The 19,781-nt window shown below is 53.0% G+C and overlaps 1 protein-coding gene across 4 annotated transcripts; it reads left to right on the plus strand.

Annotated features, from left to right (window-relative positions):
- Positions 1–148: 148 nt before the first annotated feature.
- Positions 149–19,131, plus strand: LOC140605946 (delta(3,5)-Delta(2,4)-dienoyl-CoA isomerase, mitochondrial-like). 4 transcript variants are annotated; one of them, XM_072778588.1, is made up of 17 exons: positions 149–487; positions 759–966; positions 1,111–1,199; positions 6,953–7,077; positions 7,168–7,216; positions 7,413–7,477; positions 8,312–8,382; positions 8,472–8,543; positions 11,097–11,232; positions 11,538–11,626; positions 13,165–13,369; positions 15,600–15,734; positions 17,802–17,840; positions 18,024–18,053; positions 18,281–18,369; positions 18,509–18,674; positions 18,759–19,131. In XM_072778588.1, exons 2-17 carry the CDS (start codon positions 947–949, stop codon positions 18,903–18,905), a joined length of 1,527 nt encoding a protein of 508 aa, XP_072634689.1. In that variant the 5' UTR covers positions 149–487; positions 759–946; the 3' UTR covers positions 18,906–19,131. The 4 variants fall into 4 exon arrangements, with proteins under 4 accessions (XP_072634689.1, XP_072634681.1, XP_072634699.1 ...); XM_072778580.1 differs by having other exon boundaries at positions 154–343; XM_072778598.1 differs by lacking the exons at positions 11,097–11,232; positions 11,538–11,626; positions 13,165–13,369; ... (4 more) ...; positions 18,509–18,674; positions 18,759–19,131 and adding exons at positions 9,023–9,173; positions 9,337–9,643 and having other exon boundaries at positions 168–343.
- The last annotated feature ends 650 nt before the right edge of the window (positions 19,132–19,781 follow it).

Consider the following 19,781-nt stretch of genomic DNA (forward strand, 5'->3'; position numbering starts at 1 on the left):
TACTCTGCCATTATGTCCTTGAACATTTCAACAGTCCCCGGTGTCTCCCACCATTATGCAACAGCGCTGGGCTGAAACGTGCAGCAGCAACAATACGCCAGGTTCCCACTGGGGCAAAGGGCGCATTACTAAACGCCTGTTTCCGGTTGCCCTTAATAAAGATGGCGGAGGTATGGGCGCCAGCGCCATCAGGCTGCGGCATCGGTGCCCTCGCCAAACATGGTGGCGTCGTACCCGCCCCCTTGGCTTTTTCCTGTCTGTCGGGCTAGTTCCGCTAGCTCCTGGGTTGCGATGGCGGCAGCGATGGCGGCTTCTCGCAGTCTCCGAGATCTGCTAATGCGGCGTGAGTCACCTCGACCTCTGGAGTCCGTTGCTCCGTCGTGCCGTCATAAGCGCCATTGGATGGGGAGGCCTGTCGCGGGTGCCGGGCTGAGCACCTTAAACACAGGGGGTGCATATGCTCCCAACCAAAGAGCGCCCTAATTCTGTAAGCCTGTGCCTTACAATTGGGTCGCTTCGCGTTCCCCATGTAGGGTCAGCCCCACGATCAAGGGTCTGAAGAAGTCCTCTCACTGAGGCCACTGATAAGTGCCCTCCTAATCTGAAAGTTTGTATCCTCCTAAACAGGTTTCTTAGGGACCCGTGTTCCCCAGTCTAACATCACTGAAAGGAAATGGGGTCCTTCTGCTCTTGAAGGCACTGTGTCCCCAACCTGGGGTCCTCACCTCAAAGCCTCTTCTTTTCCTTTATCTCCCCAGGACTGGTGGCGCCCACCCCGCAGGGCCTCAGCCTTTGCCTTCGCCCCTTGAGCTCTGCTGCGCAAGATGAGGCCTCCACAGCAGCCCCCAGAGAAGCACCAGGCCACAGCTATGAGTCCCTTCGGGTGACAGCTGCCCAGAAGCACATCCTGCACGTGCAGCTGAACCGGCCTGAGAAGAGGAATGCCATGAACAAGGCCTTCTGGAGGTAGGGCCTGCGGATCATGGAGGCCTGCCTGCAGGAGGAGGCAGGGGCTGAGGGAGTGGGCAGGAGTGGGGTGTGGGGGACAGAGTTCAGGAGGGCACGGGATACCCTTCCAAGACACAGCCCTTCTCTCCTTGCCCCGCCCAGAGAGATGGTGGAGTGCTTCAACAAGATAGCACAAGACCCTGACTGTCGGGCTGTGGTGATCTCTGGTGCAGGAAAAGTATTCACTGCAGGTACCAGCTGCTCTCCACCCTCACCCCTGCCAGTCTCCCCTGCTCCTGGCATTAGAGCAGTGCTTCCTAACTAGGGTTCCAGCTTCTAACTTCCACTTGTATCTTTTTCTTTCTTTAATTTAAAACATTCAAATACCACGGGGGGCCTGGGTGGCTCAGTGGTTGAGCATCTGCCTTCAGCTCAGGTCATGACCCGGGGTCCTGGGATCGAGTCCCACATCGGGCTCCCTGCAGGGAACCTGCTTCTCCCTCTGCCTATGTCTCTGCCTCTCTCTGTCTTTCATGAATGAATGAATGAATAAATAGATAAATAAATAAATAAAATCTTTATTTTATTTTTTTAATAAATCTTTTTTTTTTAATTTTTACTTATTTATGATAGTCACCGGGGGGGGGGGGTGGCGGGGCAGAGACATAGGCAGAGGGAGAAGCAGGCTCCATGCACCGGGAGCCTGACGTGGGATTCGATCCCAGGTCTCCAGGATCGCGCCCTGGGCCAAAGGCAGGCGTTAAACCACTGCGCCACCCAGGGATCCCAAATAAAATCTTTAAAATAAAAATAAAACATTCAAATACCAAAATGAGTCCAATAGAACATGACTGAATGATGAGCTTTGAAGTCTGATTTGTGGCCTTGACCAAGGCCCTTAACTTATCAGTCTGTTTTTGTTTGTTTTTTAATGTCACTAAAGTGTATTATAATAACATGCTTTCAACACACACGCACTGATTTCCAGTTACATGTCTGTTAGGACTTTTAATTGTCCCACGCATCTGTTCTTCAGGCTGGATAATTTCCATTGACCAAATTCCCTGAATCCTTTGTCATCCTAATTCTACTGTGAAGCCTATCCAGTGATTTTTAAAATTTTAGATACTGTGGTTTTTGGTTCACAAATTTTCACTGGGTTCTTTTTTTATATTTGCTGTTTCTCTACTGTAGCTTGTTGTTGATCACAAGCATGTTCTTTGCACTGTTGCTCCTAGTTCTAACCACTGCTTTAAAACTCTTGTCTCCTGGTTCCAACATCTGGGTCACATTGGGGTCAGTCTATGTTCATTATCTTTTCTCTTGAAAGACTGAGTCTCATTCTCCTGTTTGTTTGCATTTGGAATAAATTCTGGGTTGTATCCTGGATATTGGGATATGGAAAGACGATGTGGAAACTCTGGGTCCTATTCTCTACCTCTGGAGACTTGAATTTCCTGTTCTAGCAGCTTAGTTGGAATCAGTTTTTAGATCTCTTGCTGGGCTGCATGCATGGTTCATGGGTCAGCAAGAGATTTGGGCAGAGATGGTCCATAGAATTTGGGGCTCCTTTCTCTGGCTCGCTTTTTTCTGGAATATCCCCCCTCACTTTCCAGCAGCTACGGTTACCCTGGACTCTGTTTTCTGGTTCTTCAGGCACAACTTCCAGCCTCCCCTTAGTCTAGAAACTTTAAAAATAGCTAACTCTCGGGGTGCCTAGGTGACACAGTCGATTAAGGGTATGACTCTTGGTTTCAGCTCAGGTCCTGATATCAGGACCGCAAACTTGAGCCCCGCTCAGACTCCAAACCCAGTGTGGAGTCAGCTTGAGATTCTCTCTCCCTCTGCCCCTCTCGCTCATGTTCTTTCTCTCTCCCTCTCTCAAACAAATAAATAAATCTTTAAAAAAAATTTTTTTTTAAAGAACTCCAACTAATTCTCACGGTGCTAGTCCCTTCTTTTAAGTGACAAATTCCTCCAGAATCTACCCTGTGCCATCAGGTGGTGGTTTATATCTTGTCGACCCAAAACATGCTAGTTGTCCTATGTGGGCAGCTTCCATTCCAGAAGTGAAGCAGTAGGTGGGTACATTGCTCTCTGCACAGGGCCCAGCCTGCTGCTGGGGACACAGTGGTGACCGAGGCAGCCCCGGGCCCTGGCATCACGGAGTGGCCAGCTCAGTGGGGAAGACAGACAGTAAACAGGCTATTTCTCGTTGTCTCCCCTCTTAACATCTTTACGTGTCCCCTCTCTTCATTCTCCTCTCGTTGATCTTTTTTTTTTTTTTTTTTTTTTTTTTTTTAAATTTATGATAGTCACAGAGAGAGAGAGAGAGGCAGAGACACAGGCAGAAGGAGAAACAGGCTCCATGCACCGGGAGCCCGACATGGGATTCGATCCCGGGTCTCCAGGATCACACCCTGGGCCAAAGGCAGGCGCTAAACCGCTGCGCCACCCAGGGATCCCTCGTTGATCTGTTTGGATGACAGACACCACAGCGCAAGCCCCTTCCTGGGGGCCCTGGACCTAGAAACAGGAAGGTAGCCCCTGGTTCTCAGCCCTCCTCTTCACGGAGCTCGTGCCAGAGAAACGAAAGACTAGGCTTCATCAGTGGCTGTGTCAGGCCTGGGGCCATCATCTCAGTTCCTAACTGGCTGAAGCCATCTGCTCTCATTTTCAACAGCAAGACTTGCAAGGCCAGAAAGAAGAAACTCAATGTAATTAGTAGTTCCTATGATAGAATAGAACCACTAATTAAATAAATAAATAAATAAATAAATAAATAAATAAATAAATAAAAGGAGGGAAGTAGCCCACACGTATTTAACATCTGCAGAGTGTCTGGACCTGTCCACATATTAATTAATTCTCCCCAGAACCCTTCCAGATAAGTGCAATTATCGTCCCCCATTTTATGTGTGAAGCAACTGAGGCCCAGAGAGAGGAAGAAACTTGCCCGGTTCTCACAGTGGAAAATGGCAGAGCTAGGATTTTTTTTGTTTTTTGTTTTTTGGTTTTTTTTAGAGAGAGAGTAAGTGTGAGAGCAGGAGGGGGTGGGCAGAGGGAGAGAGAGAACCTTAAGCAGACTGGGCAGGGAGCCCAACGTGGGGCTTAATCTCCGGACCCTGAGATCATGCCCTGAGCCGAAATCAAGAGTCAGATCCTTAAACCGATCACCAAGGCACCCCTAAAACGCCACCAAGTCACCCCTAAAACGTGTAGACCTTTTATTGATGGAGCCGTTATTATTTAGAATAACAAATAGCAGAGTAAGGTTTATGAATGAGATCTGGAGCACTTCGAGGTTCCCAGGGGAGCCAGATGGGGGGCTTGTCTGCAATGAGCAGTTCTTAGGTGGGAGGAGGACACCTCGTACCATGGTCTAGTCCTTTATTTCAAGCGTTTGCAGAAGCCCAGGTGTGCAGGTCCGGGCGGTGTGGGTAAACCAGAAAAGCCAGGGATAGGAGGTGTTGCAAGTTTCCAGGCTGGGCTTGTTCTGGGAGCCAGCGTGGGTTCTGTTGAGTCACACAGGCTTCACAGACCCGCTGTGAAAGCCAGGAGATGCCGGCGGGCACTTCTGGCCTCCGCTGAAGTGGGGCACATGAGGTAACTGTGATGCCCTGTGACAGGGCAGGCCCAGGGCGAAGCGCCTCTGGGGCTCTGTCTCCTCCAGGCCTGGCCTCTCTATCACCTCTGGGGAGGGTTTTACCCTCATTTTGTGGAGAAGAAGCCTGAGGCCCTGAGAATGAAGTGGCCTGGCCGAGGTCACACGGGAGTCCTGTCTTACCTGTATTTACCTTGCACAAATTCAGCTATACCCTGAACCAAAAATCCTCAAGTCTCTCTTATTTCTTTATTTTTAGAGATTTTATTTATATACTTGAGAGAGGAAGTGCGAGCGTCTAAATGGGGCCAAGGGGCAGAGGGGGAGGGAGAGAGAATCTCAAGCAGACTTCCATTGAGCAGGGAGCCCATGTGGGCTCAATCCCAGGACTCTGGGATCACGACCTGAGCTGAAGGCAGATGCTTAAGGACTGAGTCACCTAGGTGCTCCAGGTCCCTCTTATTTAAACAAGCCCTGGGGGCCACAAACACCCCCCCCCCCACCGCCAAGTGTCAGGGGTGTGGCCAGATATGGGAGCGGTTTTTCAGTTTTATCAAATAACTTTGTTCAGAGCCAAAAGGATGAGAATGATTAACCCCAGGAGGAAGAAAGCAAGGGATGATTTTGCTTAGAACCATCTCATAGCAAAGTCTTACTCAGAGTAAGTCAAAGTCCACCGCCTGGCCAGTGAGGCCCCACGCACCTGGTTGCCCACTTCCTCCATGCTGTTCACACAGATCAGGAGCATTCCTACCACAGGGCCTTTGCACTGGCTCTTCCTGACATTTGGAGCTCTAATCCCAGATATCCCTAGAGCTCCCTCCCTCTCCTTCTTCAGATCTCTATTCAACAGTCACATTGTCAGGAGCACCTAGGTGGCTCAGTCAGTTAAGCATCAGACTCATCGTGATTTTGGCTCAGGTCATGATCCCAAGAGTTGTAAGATCGAGCCCGTGTCAGGCATTGCCCTGAGTATAGAGCCTGGTTAAGATTCTCTCTCCCTCTCTCCCTCTGCTCCTCCTCTCCTCCACGCTACCCCCACTCCCTCTCGTGCACCCCTGCTCAATGAGGGTGGGCATTGCTGTCTGTAGTTCACTTATTGAGCACTTGCTGTATACTAGACTCTGTTTAGGCATGCAAATGCAGTAGTGGGCAGAAAGACAAAACTCCCCTCCTGGAGCTCACATCCTAGAGAGGGAGACAGGCCCTAAGTGCGAGAAGCCCACAATTATGTGATAACAGGGATGTAAAGGGTGATAGGAATGCTACTTAGACAGGGTAGCGGAGTAGGCCTCTCTGAGGAGCTGTGGCCTGAACAGAATGATGCGGTCAGTCTTCTTTTTTAAAAAAAGATTTTTTTTATTTATTCACAAGAGACACAGAGAGAGGGGCAGAGACACAGGTAGAAGGAGAAGCAGGCTTCCTGCGGGGAGCCCGATGCAGGACTCAATCCCAGGTCCCCGGATCAGGACCTGAGCCAAAGGCAGATGCTCAACTACTGAGCCACCCAGACACCTCTGGAGTCAGTCTTCTGACCACCACAGAGGGAGGGACTATCCTAGGCAGAGACCTGTAGGTAGGAAAACAAAAGTCCCGGGAAGGGACTATGTGATGTTGTTGAAACAGCTGTCGGAGGCCTCTGTGCCCAAAGGAACAGGCTGGAAACGATGTCCATGAGGGCTGGTAAGGTTTTGGCACATACCTTGTATTTTCTTCCAAGTAAGTGCGATGGGTGGGAAGAAGAGAAGACCCTGATGTGCTCACAAGTTCGCTTGGCTGCTGTGGGGAAAAGTCAGGGCAGGGGTGGGAGTGGGGAGACCAGGGGAAACAATTTTCGGCAGAGCAGGGGTCCTGGAGAATGATTAGTGGAGGAAAGGTCAGATTTGGGATCGTCTTGCAGTTGGAGCCACAAAAATTGCTCCATCTCTTGAATCTTCCTGAGGAAAGTCATCACCGTTGACTCATGCCAAAAACCCTTGTCTCCTAAGCCACCTGACACGATGGTGAAAAGCGTGACCTCTGGAACCAGTGCATGGTTCTGGGCTTACCCCGTGCCACTACTCACAAGCCAGTGTGACCTTGGGCAAGTGGCTTAAACTCCATGTACCTTAGTTTACCCTCCCCCCAGTAAAATGGAGATAGTAATAGGACCCACTTCATAGGGTTGTTGTGAGAATAAAGTGAATCATGACCCTATAAATGCTAGCTTTTATTTATTTCACACCTAAGATGCAGTCCCTTGCTAGGTCCTGTGTCAAGTGGCTTTCTCCCATGGTGGTTTGGGGGTTCGAATCTGCTAAAGCTAAGTTCTGACCTCTAGTGGGGGTAATGCTGGGGTGGGGCAAGTGGGAAGGGTGGTGCCTGGGAGGTTCCAGGGTCCTCCTCACGCCTCCCCACCAGGTATCGACCTTATGGACATGGCTTCAGAAATCCTTCAGCCCCAAGGAGATGATGTGGCCCGCACCAGCTGGAACCTCCGTAACCTCATCACCAGATACCAAGAGACCTTCAGTGTCATCGAGAAGGTTCTCTGGGGGGCTGGCGGGGTACCCCTCCCCAACCCTGTCCATCTCCTCTGGACCAGCCCTGACACCACCCTTTCTGTTCCCTTGCAGTGTCCGAAGCCAGTGATCGCTGCCATCCATGGGGCCTGCATCGGTGCGGGTGAGTCAGCCACCCACCACCCATCCGGGCCCTCGCCCTGGCGGGGTGCCTGTTGGCTGCTGCCTCTCCGCCTCAGCCAGTGACCTCCAGCCTCAGATCAATCTCTAGTTAAACGATGCCCAGAGGCACAACGCACCACCTGGGAGGAGGGGTCGGTGCTTGCGGTTGTTTAACCCCCCTGGCCTCCACCTTGCAGGTGTGGACCTCATCACTGCCTGTGACATCCGCTACTGTGCCCAGGATGCTTTCTTCCAGGTGAAGGTGAGCCTTCCTGAGCTTCCGGTTCCTGGAATCCTGCTCAGAGGTGGGCGATGATTGGCAGGGCAGGAGCCAAGCAGCCACAGAGCAGGTTAAGAGGGTGGGAGTGAGAGTGAGGGTGAGAAGGGAGGGCTTCGTGGAAGAGTTAAACAGAATTGAACCTTAAGAAGTAACACCTTGGGGGCGCCTGGGTGGCTCAGTGGGTTAAGCATCTGACTCTTGATGTCAGCTCAGGTCATGATTTCAGGGTGGTGAGATCGAGCCCCATGCATTGGGCTCCATGTTCAGTGGGGAGTGTGCTTGGGAGTCTCCCCTCCCTTTGCCTTTTCCCCTGCTCTCTCTCTCAAATAAATAAGTAAATCTTAAAAAAAAAAAAAAAAAAAGTCACACTTTGGCCATGAAGGAAGTCAAGGGTAGGCCATGCTGTCCACATGGGGTTTGGAGTAAGTAAAGGTATGGGGGTGGGGGTGAGGCTGGGGTTGCTGCTGGGATCAGTGCTGGAGAGGACCCGAGCCACGATGGAGCCCATAGAGGCAGGAAGGGGGTCAGATGGACAGGGTTTGAGGGCTTCCATCTGGAGATAGATGTGGCCGACCCAGAGGAGCTGGGAGGGCAGAGGAACTGGGAGGTGGGCTGGGTTCTAGGCTGAAGGAAACTACATGGGCAAAAGCAGGTGGATGGCAATGAAATGGGGTGTTGTGGGGGCAGTTTCTGAGGTGGGTGTGGAGTGGGACCTCTGCCATATATGCAGAATTTTGCTGCCACTGAGGTTGCATGGTGGGGGGCAGTAAAGCCACAGACCAAGGACTGACATGATGCCCCCCCGCCTCCCCCCAGGAAGTGGACATAGGTCTGGCGGCAGATGTGGGAACGCTGCAGCGACTACCCAAAATCATCGGAAACCAGAGGTGGGTGGAGGAGCCAGGGAGGGGACCGCAGGGCGTGTCCTGGGCCCAAGATGACTGCCGTCCCCCTGATACACCCTGTCCTCTTGCAGTCTGGTCAACGAGCTGGCCTTCACTTGCCGCACAATGATGGCTGATGAGGCCCTGGCCAGTGGGCTGGTCAGGTAGGAGCCACGGCCTGCGCTGGTTGACAGCTCAGGGGCAACCGGGGCCGGGCGCTTCCCGGCGGGTGTGCATCCTCGCAGATTCCCGGGGCTTCCTCTCTCAGCGTGGTCAGTTCTTCAGTCTGCGCTCCAGCGGCTGCTCTGATTGTTTCATTTCACGGCGGATTTTCTGCCTTCTACTGTGATTGGCCACTTATGCATCCATGGGAGAAAGCCCTTCGGGCGCCTGGGTGGCTCAGTCCCTGACCGACTGCCTTCCGCTGGGGTCATGATCCTACTAGGATCCTGGGATCGAGTCCCCGGTGGGGCTCCCTGCTCAGCAGGCAGTCTGCTTCTCCCTCTCTCTCTGCCGCTCCCCCCTGCTCATGCTCCCTCTCTCTCTCAAATAAAAATCTTTGAAAAAATCTTAAGAGAAACAGCCCTTTGCGGCTGGCCGCTTCTCCCCCTCTGCCCCACTTACGGGTTCCCCTCATCGGCAGCCGGGTGTTCCCAGACAAGGAGGGCATGCTTGATGCAGCCTTCACCCTGGCGGCCGAGATTTCCACCAAGAGCCCCGTGGCAGTGCAGAGCACCAAGATCAACCTCATCTACTCGCGCAACCATCCGGTGACCGAGGGCCTCAACTACATGGTAAGGCTCTGCGTCCAACCAATCACAGCCCTCCTCTGATCCCATAGCAACCAGTCAGGTCCCAGCAGCCCTCTGCAGGCCTTGTCCTCTGCTTGGTGCGCTGCTGCCTCCTCCCTGCTTTTCATTGGTCCGACTCCAGCCTTCCCCTACCCTCTTCATCCAGGCGACCTGGAACATGAGCATGCTGCAAACCCAGGACATCATTAAGTCGGTCCAGGCTGCCATGGAGAAGAAGGAACTGAAGAGCATCACCTTCTCTAAGCTCTGAGAGCCGCTGCGGCCCGGGGCCTGGCCTGGGGCCTGGACTTCTCTTACCTCCCGCCCATTTCCTCATGGGCAGAGAAGGAGGATTAGTGAAGATGGTCACCAGTGCCTTCTCCCTTGGTCTCCCTGTTTCTGACATTATGACACCGATCCTTATGCCCAGGGACTGACTTACCATCACCCGAACAATAAAGCAACTTAATGAACTTGGTGTCTGTATTGGAAAGAGAGGGGAAGCCGAAAGGAGCCAGGATGGCCCTGCGGGCTCCAAGCTCCAGATGGAGATTTGACCAATGGGAATGGGAAGGCGATGCCCATTCAGAGCTGGCAGCGGGCAGGCCAGGCCCGGCAGAACGCCTGGCGGGCACGAGCAAGCAAAAGTCACATGGCTGCCTCTGGGCTGGAAGGCTCCAGATGGCCTCCCTGCTGCTCCAGACTCGAGGGCGGTGTGCGCCCTGCCTGGCACCCACTCACTGCACAGCCTGCTGGATCTGACGCTGGCATCTGGCTAGAGTTCCATTGCTACCCAATCTTGGCCAACTGCCTCATTTTTCTTTTATTTTTTCTTTTATTTTTTTTTTTTAATTTTTATTTATTTATGATAGGCACACAGTGAGAGAGAGAGAGGCAGAGACACAGGCAGAGGGAGAAGCAGGCTCCATGCACCGGGAGCCCGACGTGGGATTCGATCCAGGATCTCCAGGATCGCGCCCTGGGCCAAAGGCAGGCGCTAAACCGCTGCGCCACCCAGGGATCCCTATTTTTTATTTTAAGTAGGCCCCACGCATGAGGTGGGGCTTGAACTCACCACCCTGACAGTAAGGGGGTCCCATGCTCTACCAACGGAGTCAGCCAGATGTCCCTGCCTCATTTCTTTAAACTTAAGGTTTCCAAAAAAAAAAAAAAACTTACGGTTTTCATGTCCCTATATAATCCCAACCTCCTGGGTTTATGTTTGAAATGAGTGCAAGAAGCCAATGATCACTTTAGTGCCTTCTATACTCAAGTAGTCCTGTTCTGAGCAATTATTAGCTTAGTTATTCCTTTCAAGGCTTCTAGGAGGTTGATACTATTAAAATCCTATTTTACAGATGGGCAAATGAGGAAATTGAGGTTGAGGCACTGACCCAAGACTAAACAGTCAGGAAGTGGCCCAGGAAAGATCTGAACCCCTAAGATCTGGCTCCAGAAATCATCTTTTAAGCCACTATAGATAGTCTAATGTACATGGGTTGGGCGTGCAATAAATGTAGGTGCTTTTGTAGTTCCTAGGGGTGTCCAGAGCACCCAGTTCCTCCCTCCTTTCACTTCCTAACATTGCCCATCTGTCATGGGCCACTCCTGCAGTCTTGCCCTGCCCAACCATCCTGATCTCACCCTCCCTCTGCTAACAAAGGTCTGGGTAGGCTTTTATGGGCTCTGATAAGGCTCTGGCAGGACCAAAGTTCACTAGCACTTCCTCTTTGTAGAAAGGCCTAAAGGAGGGGTCTCTGACCTGAGTCCCCCCAGCCCGGCCCAGACAATCCAGGTTCTGGCTGGTTACCAGTGAGGCTAGCAAGAGAAGGGACACAGAGGGTACCCTAGAAAAAGATGTGAGCCTGGGATACCCAGAAGAGGGACCCGTGGATCCTGCCCTGCCAGCCACTCCCTTTTCCTCAGGTATAAGAGCCACCCACTACCTGCCATCTACCACCATTCCCTGCTCCTGCATCTCTTCTCGCTGGACGAGCCACCAGCCCAGCCTCTCAAGATGGCCTATGTCCCTGCACCCGGCTACCAGCCCACCTACAATCCGGTGAGACAGTGACCCAGGATCTAACTGCAGGTTCTGGCTTAGCTCCACCCTGACCCCCACACACCAGTTACTCTCCCCCTGATCCTCGGAGGCACCCACCCCACCCTCAAATCTGATGTAGCCAATTCTGACTCTGAAGCTTGACTTAACTCCCACCCTGACATTCAGGCTATTTATGTCTATCCCTGACTCTTGGCTCTCTCCACCTTCCTGCTGATCCCTCACCCATGATGTCCTCTCCCTTGCTAATGAGAGTGGGGGGACTTCTCCATGAGGGGTAAAGCCTCACCAGTTCCCTTCCACAGACTCTGCCCTACAACAAGCCCATCCCCGGAGGTCTCAGTGTGGGGATGTCTGTGTACATCCAAGGAATTACCAGTGAGCACATGAGGAGGTAAGACATTCCCCCACACCAGGCTAGGAGGGGGCTGCAGAGAGGGGCTTCCACTCTAATGCAGGAGCCCTTCTCTTCCTCACCCTGCTCGGGAAAGGGGCTCTGGGCCACTGTACCCGATGGCCAAAGACCTGCTCTAGCCTGGGATGTCCGGGGCTTGGTGACCAGGAGCAGGGTGCATGGGGGCCTGGAAGAGGTCAGGGAGCAGCCCAGGAGTTGGATGTTGGATTGGACGGGTGTGACAGCATGAATTCAGCCCACAGGCTCAGAGCCGGGCCAGCTCTGTCACTGACAGCTTTCCCGCCGACTGGGAAAGCTCCTGTCCCTCTCCGTGCTTTACTTTCCCATCTGTAAGATGCGATTGTTTTGAGGATTCAATGTGTGAAACATGTAGTACTGGAAAGTAAGGACTAAAATAAGTCTTAGCATTTTTTTGTGGCCTTAAATTGGTGATGACAATTGAACTGAACTCAAGGCACTGTTGTTTTTTTATTCATTGTTTCTTTGCTCACTAAGTGCCCACTATGTGCCTAGGCACTGGGGGCAGAGCAGTCAGCAGGACAAAGACCTTTGCCCACGTGGAGCAAACATCCTAGTAGAGAGGAGGGAGGAAAGATAAAAATTACATTTGCAGGGTCCAGTTGTTCTAAGCACAATGGAGACAAATAGGGAAAGGAGATGGGGACTGGATGTGGGGCAGGGCGGGGTGTGGCATTGTCCCTTTAAATAGAGGAGGAACGGGATCCCTGGGTGGCACAGCGGTTTGGCGCCTGCCTTTGGCCCAGGGCCCGATCCTGGGGACCCTGGATCGAATCCCACGTCGGGCTCCCGGTGCATGGAGCCTGCTTCTCCCTCTGCCTGTGTCTCTGCCTCTCTCTCTCTCTCTGTGTGACTATCATAAATAAATAAAAATTTAAATAGAGGAGGAATGCCTCTTTGGGGAGGGAACACTTCAGCGAAGAACCAAAGGAGGGGAGAGAGGGAGCCAGTAGATAGAAAGAGTACAGCTAGTGCGAAGGCCCTGACGGGGGTGTGTGTTTGCCCAGTTGGAATAACTTCAGGGATGCGGGCATGAGGGTAGTGCTCTGACCCACGTGTTCACTGCGCACCCCCGCGGCTGCAGGTGGGGAGTGGCCTGTGGGGCAGGGAGGGAGCAGAGAGACCTGAACCCACCCATGTAGGGTTCCTAGGACAGTGTCTGACCCGTGGTGAACGCAGAAATGCAGGAGTCTCAGTTGCAAACTTGGGAGAGGCTGGGGGCACGGCGGCCTGGTAGGGAAAGAGAGTGAGGGAATGCGCTGCGGTGGGAATCTGCCCCTGGACTTCAGGACCACTACCCACCCCTCCTCTCTTGGGTCAACAGTGCCTAATGTGTTGTCCCCTTTTTGTCGTGGCGCCCTACCCCCCTCCCGCCCAGTTCAGGGACCTGTTCTGGGACCTTGGAACAGGGTAGGTCAGAGAGGGCTTCCCGGAGGAGGGTCCTCTGCTTGGGCAGGCGGGATCCTGCAGGGGGACGGCCCTTCCTGTCTCTTGGCCAGGTTCTGCGTGAACTTCGTGGCGGGGGCGCACCCGGGCTCCGACATTGCCTTCCACTTCAATCCCCGCTTTGATGGCTGGGACAAGGTGGTGTTCAACTCGCATCTGGGCGGCAAGTGGGGCAGCGAGGAGAAGAAGAGAAGCATGCCCTTCCGCAAGGGCACCCACTTCGAGCTGGTGTTCATGGTCCTGGCGGAGCACTACAAGGTCTGAGCTCGGGGCGGGGCCTCCGTTCGTCCCGCCCCGCCCCGCCCCCTCCCCGCGGAGCCCTATGAGGTCTGAGCTCAGGGGCGGGGCCTCCGTTCGTCCCGCCCCCGCCCCGCCCCTGCCCTGCTTCCCTCCCCCGCCACCCTTCCCACCTCCCTTTTTTCTTTTCCTCCCTTCCTGCCTGTGAAAACATTTTTCTCCAAAAAAACAAAAATTTCCCCTCTCGTTTCTCATTCCTATTCCTCCACCATGAACGGCCAAGATTGCATGTGTCTCACCTTGTTCCTCTGTGTTCTTGCAAAATGTGTATTTTTGCTATTTTTTTTTAAAGATTTTATTTATTTATTTGAGAGAGAGAAGGGGACGCCTGGTGGCTCAGCGGTTGGGCACGTCTGCCTTCGGCTCAGGGCTCAGGGCATGGTCCTGGAGTACCCGGATCCAGTTCCTCATCGGGATTCCTGCATGGAGCTTGCTTCTCCCTCTGCCTGTGTCTCTGCCTCTTTCTTTCTTTGTCTCTCATGAATAATTAAATGAAATCTTAAAAAGAGAGAGAGAGAGAGAGAGAGAGAGCGCACCAGCTTGGGGGCGAGGGCAGAGAGAGAGAGAGAGAACCCAGCAGGGAGCCCAAGGTGAGGCTGGTCCCAGGACTGAGCCCAAGGTAGACACTTAACCATCGCCCGAACCACCCAGGTGCCCCTAATTTTCCTATTTCTTATGGCGAACTCTGAACACACAGAGAAGGAAACTTCGGTGGTCATGAGCTCCAGGTCCCTCTGCTGTCATCCTTCTCTCACATTTCCCCTCCCATCCAATTTAAGAGCAAATCCCAAATCTATCATGTTATTCATACATTTTTTATTTTCAGGAGCACAGTCACGATGCCATTACCACACCCAAAACATTGGCCATTCTTTTCAGGGCCCCCGCATCTAGTCAGCGGTCCTGTCATCCCATAAATACCTTGATGTTTGTTGTTTTCTACACTTGGAATCAGGCTCTGGATAAGTCCCACACGTGATTGATTCCTACCATGCCAGCATTTTAAAAATGTGTGACCTGTGTACACAAGAGTGTGGGCCTCCTTGCATCCCTGCTCTGGGTTGCCTGCATCCCTGCCTCTGGTTCCCCTCAGTGACACTCCAGCGACATCCTTGTATACATTCCCTTCTGCGGGACGATGCAGGGAGTCTCCTGGAGGGGGATCATGGGGTTAGAGAACCTACCTGGACTTTATTTGCCCTCATACAGGCACCCGGATTCCTGGCCTTAGCAGCAGAGGTTAACGTCATTGTTTGCAGTGGCAAAGGACTGGCAAGGACTCAGGTCTGGGCTTTGCCACTTCCCAGTGTGTGACCTTGGGCTGATCACTCTACCACCTGGAGACTCTGCTTTCTTTTTTTTTTTTTTTTTTTTTGAGACTCTGCTTTCTTGAACAATGGGGACAATCCCCTGTCCCACCTTATGGGGCTAAAGAGAGAATCACCAGGTTGCTATCACCACGCAGTGTTTAGTGTGTGAGAAGCACCCAGTCCTTCGGAGCTGCTGTCAGCCCCATGCCCGCTGCTTAGCACTCTAAGTAGAGCTGTAATGACACGAAAGACACTTAGATATGATAACAAGGCAAGACTCTACACAGGATTTCCAGAACGCCTTTGACATGCCTATCTGGGGGGGTTTAATGTTCCCAATAAGCCCAGACCAGAGCCAGCCTCCATTCTACAGACGGGGAAACAGAGGCTCAGGGAGCTGAAGTAACTTATCTTCTGTGTGGTCGGTCAGACAACCAACACGTCAGAGCCAGACTCAGCCCTGACCTATTTGGTGCCCAAACCAGGACTCAGACTTGATTCTTTCCTTACTGCTATCCTGAGTAATATCTCCATTCTCTTCCGTCCTCCAATCTGTGAGCTTTTTTTTTTTTTTTAAGATTTTATTTATTTATTCATGAGAGACACAGAGAGAGAGAGGCAGAGACACGGGCAGAGGGAGAAGCAGGCTCCCTGTGAGGAGCCCGATCTGGGACTTGATCTCAGGACCCTGGGATCACCACCTGAGCCAAAGGCTCAACCACTGAGCCACCCAGGTGCCCCAGACTCCAAGATTCCTGACTGTGGCCATCCATCACCTCCAAGACTGGACTCCCAAGTTAAAATGATCACTGCTCCCTACTTCCTGTTTCTGCCTTCCCAAGGTCACGGGTGCTGATTCTGCCCTTTCCTCTGCCCTCCAGGTGGTCGTAAATGGAAATCCCTTCTATGAGTTCGGGCACCGGCTGCCCCTACAGCTGGTCACCCACCTGCAAGTGGAAGGGGACGTGGAGCTTCAATCGATCAATTTCATTGGCGGCACCCAGCCCCTGGGTCAGGTGTGTGGTATCTCCCTCCCTGTGTGCCCTCTCCCCTCCGTCATTCATTCCCACCTTCGTCTATTTCCGGGGCACCTGCTCAGGGGCAGCCCCTTTGCTAGCTGGGCCACAGACCCCAAGGCAACCAACAGTCCACTCGGAAGGCAGACATTCCACTGGATGGTGTTGGGTGCAAGCGGTTAGGGCAGGTTTGGGGAGTCTAAAGGGAGGGCTTCCTGGAGGAGGAGGAAGGCGGGAAGCTGAGTCAGGAGGCATAGATCAGAAGGCTCGAAAGCCACAGGGATAGCAGATGAGTTCACGAGAAGTTGCCTCGCCTAATCACGGAGAAACCCACTTCAATTCGCAATGAGCTCCCGCTCCACACCCACGGGCAGAAAGGCACATGATACCCACTGCTGGCGAGGCTGGGGGCCAGCCCCCCGCCCCTGGAAATGACCGGGCGGCCTCTGTGACCACTGGGCAGACATGCACCCGGCCACCTAGGAACCCCAATCCCAGGCCCTCAGTGGACAGCCAGCCACCAGAACAGCCCCGGGAGCACTTAGAGACGCCCAAACCCTGGACTCCCACCCTGTCCTTCAGCTGAGGGCTCTACACCCCCCAACCTGTAAGGCCCCCACCTCCATGGACAGGGGAGCCCTCTGGTGACCCTAGGCGCCCCGGTTTATAGATTTGGGAACCGAGTTTAAATAACTTGCCACAGGTCACAGAGCTGGCAGGTGGCAGAGCCACAGATCACACACAAGCAGGGTGTGTGTGTGCGCTCAGCGGGGCCCCTCTGCCTCCCAGATGAAGGAACAGCAGGAATGTCTTCATCCAACAGGAGGCCCCAGGCCTACGAGTGCTCACCTGTACTATCGACACTCATCCTCACCCAGCATTTGTTTTTGTTTTTGTTTTAAGATTTATTTATTTATTCATGATAGACATAGAGAGAGAGACACAGGCAGAGGGAGAAGCAGGCTCCATGCCGGGAACCCAACACGGGACTCAATCCCGGGACTCCTGGATCGCGCCCTGGGCCAAAGGCAGGCGCTGAACCGCTGAGCCACCCAGGGATCCCCCTCATCCAGCATTTGAACGAGAGAAAGGACAATAAGGCTTTTTTTTTTTTTTTTATGAGAGACACAGAGAGAGAGAGGGGCAGAGACACAGGCAGAGGGAGAAGCAGGCTCCATGCAGGAGCCCGACGGGGGAATCGATCCCGGGGCTCCAGGATCATGACCTGAGCCAAAGGCAGATGCTCAACCGCTGAGCCACCCAGGGATCCCACAATAAGGCTATTTTTGAAGGGCCTTCAGAACAGCAGGCTGAAAATAGAAGTCAAGGCAGAAAGGCGGCTCTCAGTGATGTAGGGCTGGGCCTTCCTGCTGCGCCTGCGTGGAGGCACCGACAAGAGAGACCCAGAGACAGACAGGGAGACGGAGCCTGAGGCCCAGGATCAGCGCCCCACGCAGGCTGAGAGCCTCAGGCTGATGGGGGAGAGACAGGGCTCCCCAGAGCCCCAGCGGCGAGCACCCAGGGTGCTGAGCAGGGCTGCCTGTGGTGTGGGCTGGGGAGATGTTCTTAGGAGCACAGGCTTTATAGAAGCTTCCAGGTGGAGGGGCAGCAGGGAGATGGGCGATGAGGGGCTCCCTGGCAGGAGGAAGCAGGATAAGGGAGAGTACAAGAATAGCATTTGCCAGGCTTGCCCCAAAGGGGTGGAGTGAGTGTCACTGTGCACTGGAGTTCTCTAAATATGGCAAGTTCAGCTCCATTAATAAGCCACCTAGTGCCGCTCTTTGACCTCAGAGTTCCCTTAGATGGTGGTGGTGGGGCTACCCTGGGCAGGCATCCTTGACACCTTCCAGGGCCTAGTTTTGGGGTCTCCCTCATTGCCTGCCTGCCTTCATACATTGCCTTTGTGTCTACAGACACACATGGGAATTCTGGCTTACCCAGGAAGTCCCTACTGATGGCTGAGGGGTTTCTCCTTGTGGCAGGGGTTTGGTGGTGTGAGGAGGTCTTGGGGCAGCCGAAGGACCCCCAGACTTCCTCATCATTCGTGCCTTCCATCCGTCTGTGTAGGGTCCTGGACACACCCAGCAGCAGCCAAGTAGCCTGCCTGTAAGTGGGAAGGTTGTGGGACCACCTGGTGGGGGAGGGGGTGGTGAGAAGTGGGACGGAGTCAAGGAGGTTGGGCCCCAGTCGTACCAGTCCAGCACCCAGAGATATGCCTGCATGTTGTTGGTGTGGCGTAAATATGTGTCGAATGTTACAGAGTAATCTCTCTCCTTCCTCACTTCACAGACCATGGAGGGACCCCCAGTCTTCAACCCGGTAAAGTGTTCTATGGGGCTTAGGGATCTGTGGTGGGTAGTTTGTGGGGAAGTGGGAACCAATGGGGGGGGTTGGGAGGTAGCGAGAGGGTGGAGTTGGTGGCCAGAGCGGGGAGGGGATGGAGATTGGGGACATTTCTTAGGAGTGGGCACCCATCTCTGAAAATGTGTCCCTGCCTGGCTTCTGGTGACCTGAGGATGACAGGACCTCATGTTCTCTTCCCCCAGCCTGTGCCATTTAGGAAGAGATTGCAAGGAGGGCTTACAGTCCGAAGAACAGTCATAATCAAGGGCTTCGTACCCTTCACAAGCAAAAGGTACCCAATCTAGACCAAGGTGGGAGTCCTCGGCCCCCTTCCTCCCTCAGACCCAGGAGTCTGGGCCCCCATCACCTCCCTGGGAGAACCAGTGCTGACCCCCCATCTGACTCCCACCTCCTTTACTCTCTGCCTTCAGCTTTGTCATCAACTTCATGGTGGAATCCTCCGGGGACCTGGCTCTGCACATTAACCCTCGTCTGACCGAGGGTCTTGTGGTTCGGAACAGCTGTCTGAACGGTTCATGGGGATCTGAGGACAGGAAGCTTTCCTACAACCCATTTATTCCTGGGCAATTCTTTGATGTGAGTCTGGGGTCTCCTTCCCACTCCTCTTCTCTCCAGAGCCTCTGTCCCGGCCCTGGCCTCAAGCCTGCCCTCTCCCTGCAGCTGTCCATTCGCTGTGGCATGGATCGTTTCAAGGTTTACGCCAACGGCCAGCATCTCTTCGACTTTTCCCATCGCCTTTTGGCCCTCCAGAACGTGGACATGCTGGAGATTAGCGGTGATGTCACCTTGTCCTATATCCAAGTCTAACCTATTCCCAGGGCCATAACCCTTGGGAACACAGAGGGAAAGATTCCATAGGACTCCTTCCTAAGGCCCTAATAAAATGCCTGTGGGTGTCTCATGAATGTCCATGACTCCATTCACCTCCCTCACTGTTCCTTCCTTCCTTGATTTGGTCATACACTGTCCATTCAGCCATCCAATCATCTGTGCATCCATCCTCCCATCACAATAAATCTAGGAATATCTGAGACACAGATCTTGGGTTTTATGTGTATCAGCTCATTCAGTCCTCACAAAAACACCAGGAGAAAGGAACTATTATTATCATCCCTCTGGAAAAGATGAGGAAACAGGCAAATTAAAATAAGGCAAATCACCCACCAGTGGCAAAATGAGGATTCAAATCAAGGTGGTCTGGCTCCACACTTACTTAATTGTTCTACAGCCCATTTTCCCATCCATACATGCACCCAGCTCTCCATTCATCCATTTCAAAGCCCATCAAAGTCTCCAAACATCCATCTAAGCATATGTTCATCCATCCATCTAAACATCCAACCAGGGGCACCTGGCTAGCTTGGTTGGTGGAGCGTGCAACCCTTGAGTGTAGAGATTAATTTTTTTAAACCTAAAACATAAAAAAAAATAAAAGGGACTCCTGGGTGGCTCAGCAGTTGTGCATCTGCCTCGGCTCAGGGCATGATCCCTATCCAGGGATCGAGTCCCACATCGGGCTCTCTGTGAGGAGCCTGCTGCTCTCTCTGCCTATGTCTCTGCTTCTCTCTGTGTTCCTCATGAATAAATAAATAAAATCTTTTTTAAAATATCCACTGTCCATCCATTCACCTGTGTATCTAGCTCTCCACCTATCCAGCTATTTGTCCATTCGTTTGCTCTCCA

The sequence above is a fragment of the Canis lupus genome, chromosome 1, assembly GCF_048164855.1.
Source record: "Canis lupus baileyi chromosome 1, mCanLup2.hap1, whole genome shotgun sequence".
NCBI lineage: Eukaryota > Metazoa > Chordata > Mammalia > Carnivora > Canidae > Canis > Canis lupus.

Coding starts and splice junctions, on each gene's coding strand:
- LOC140605946 (XM_072778580.1), top strand. CDS start 220: ATGGTGGCGTCGTACCCGCCCCCTTGGCTTTTTCCTGTCTGTCGGGCT. Junction 1,200..6,952: donor AGGAAAAGTATTCACTGCAG/GTACCAGCTGCT, acceptor CCTCCCCACCAG/GTATCGACCTTATGGACATG. Junction 11,233..11,537: donor ACCAGCCCACCTACAATCCG/GTGAGACAGTGA, acceptor TCCCTTCCACAG/ACTCTGCCCTACAACAAGCC.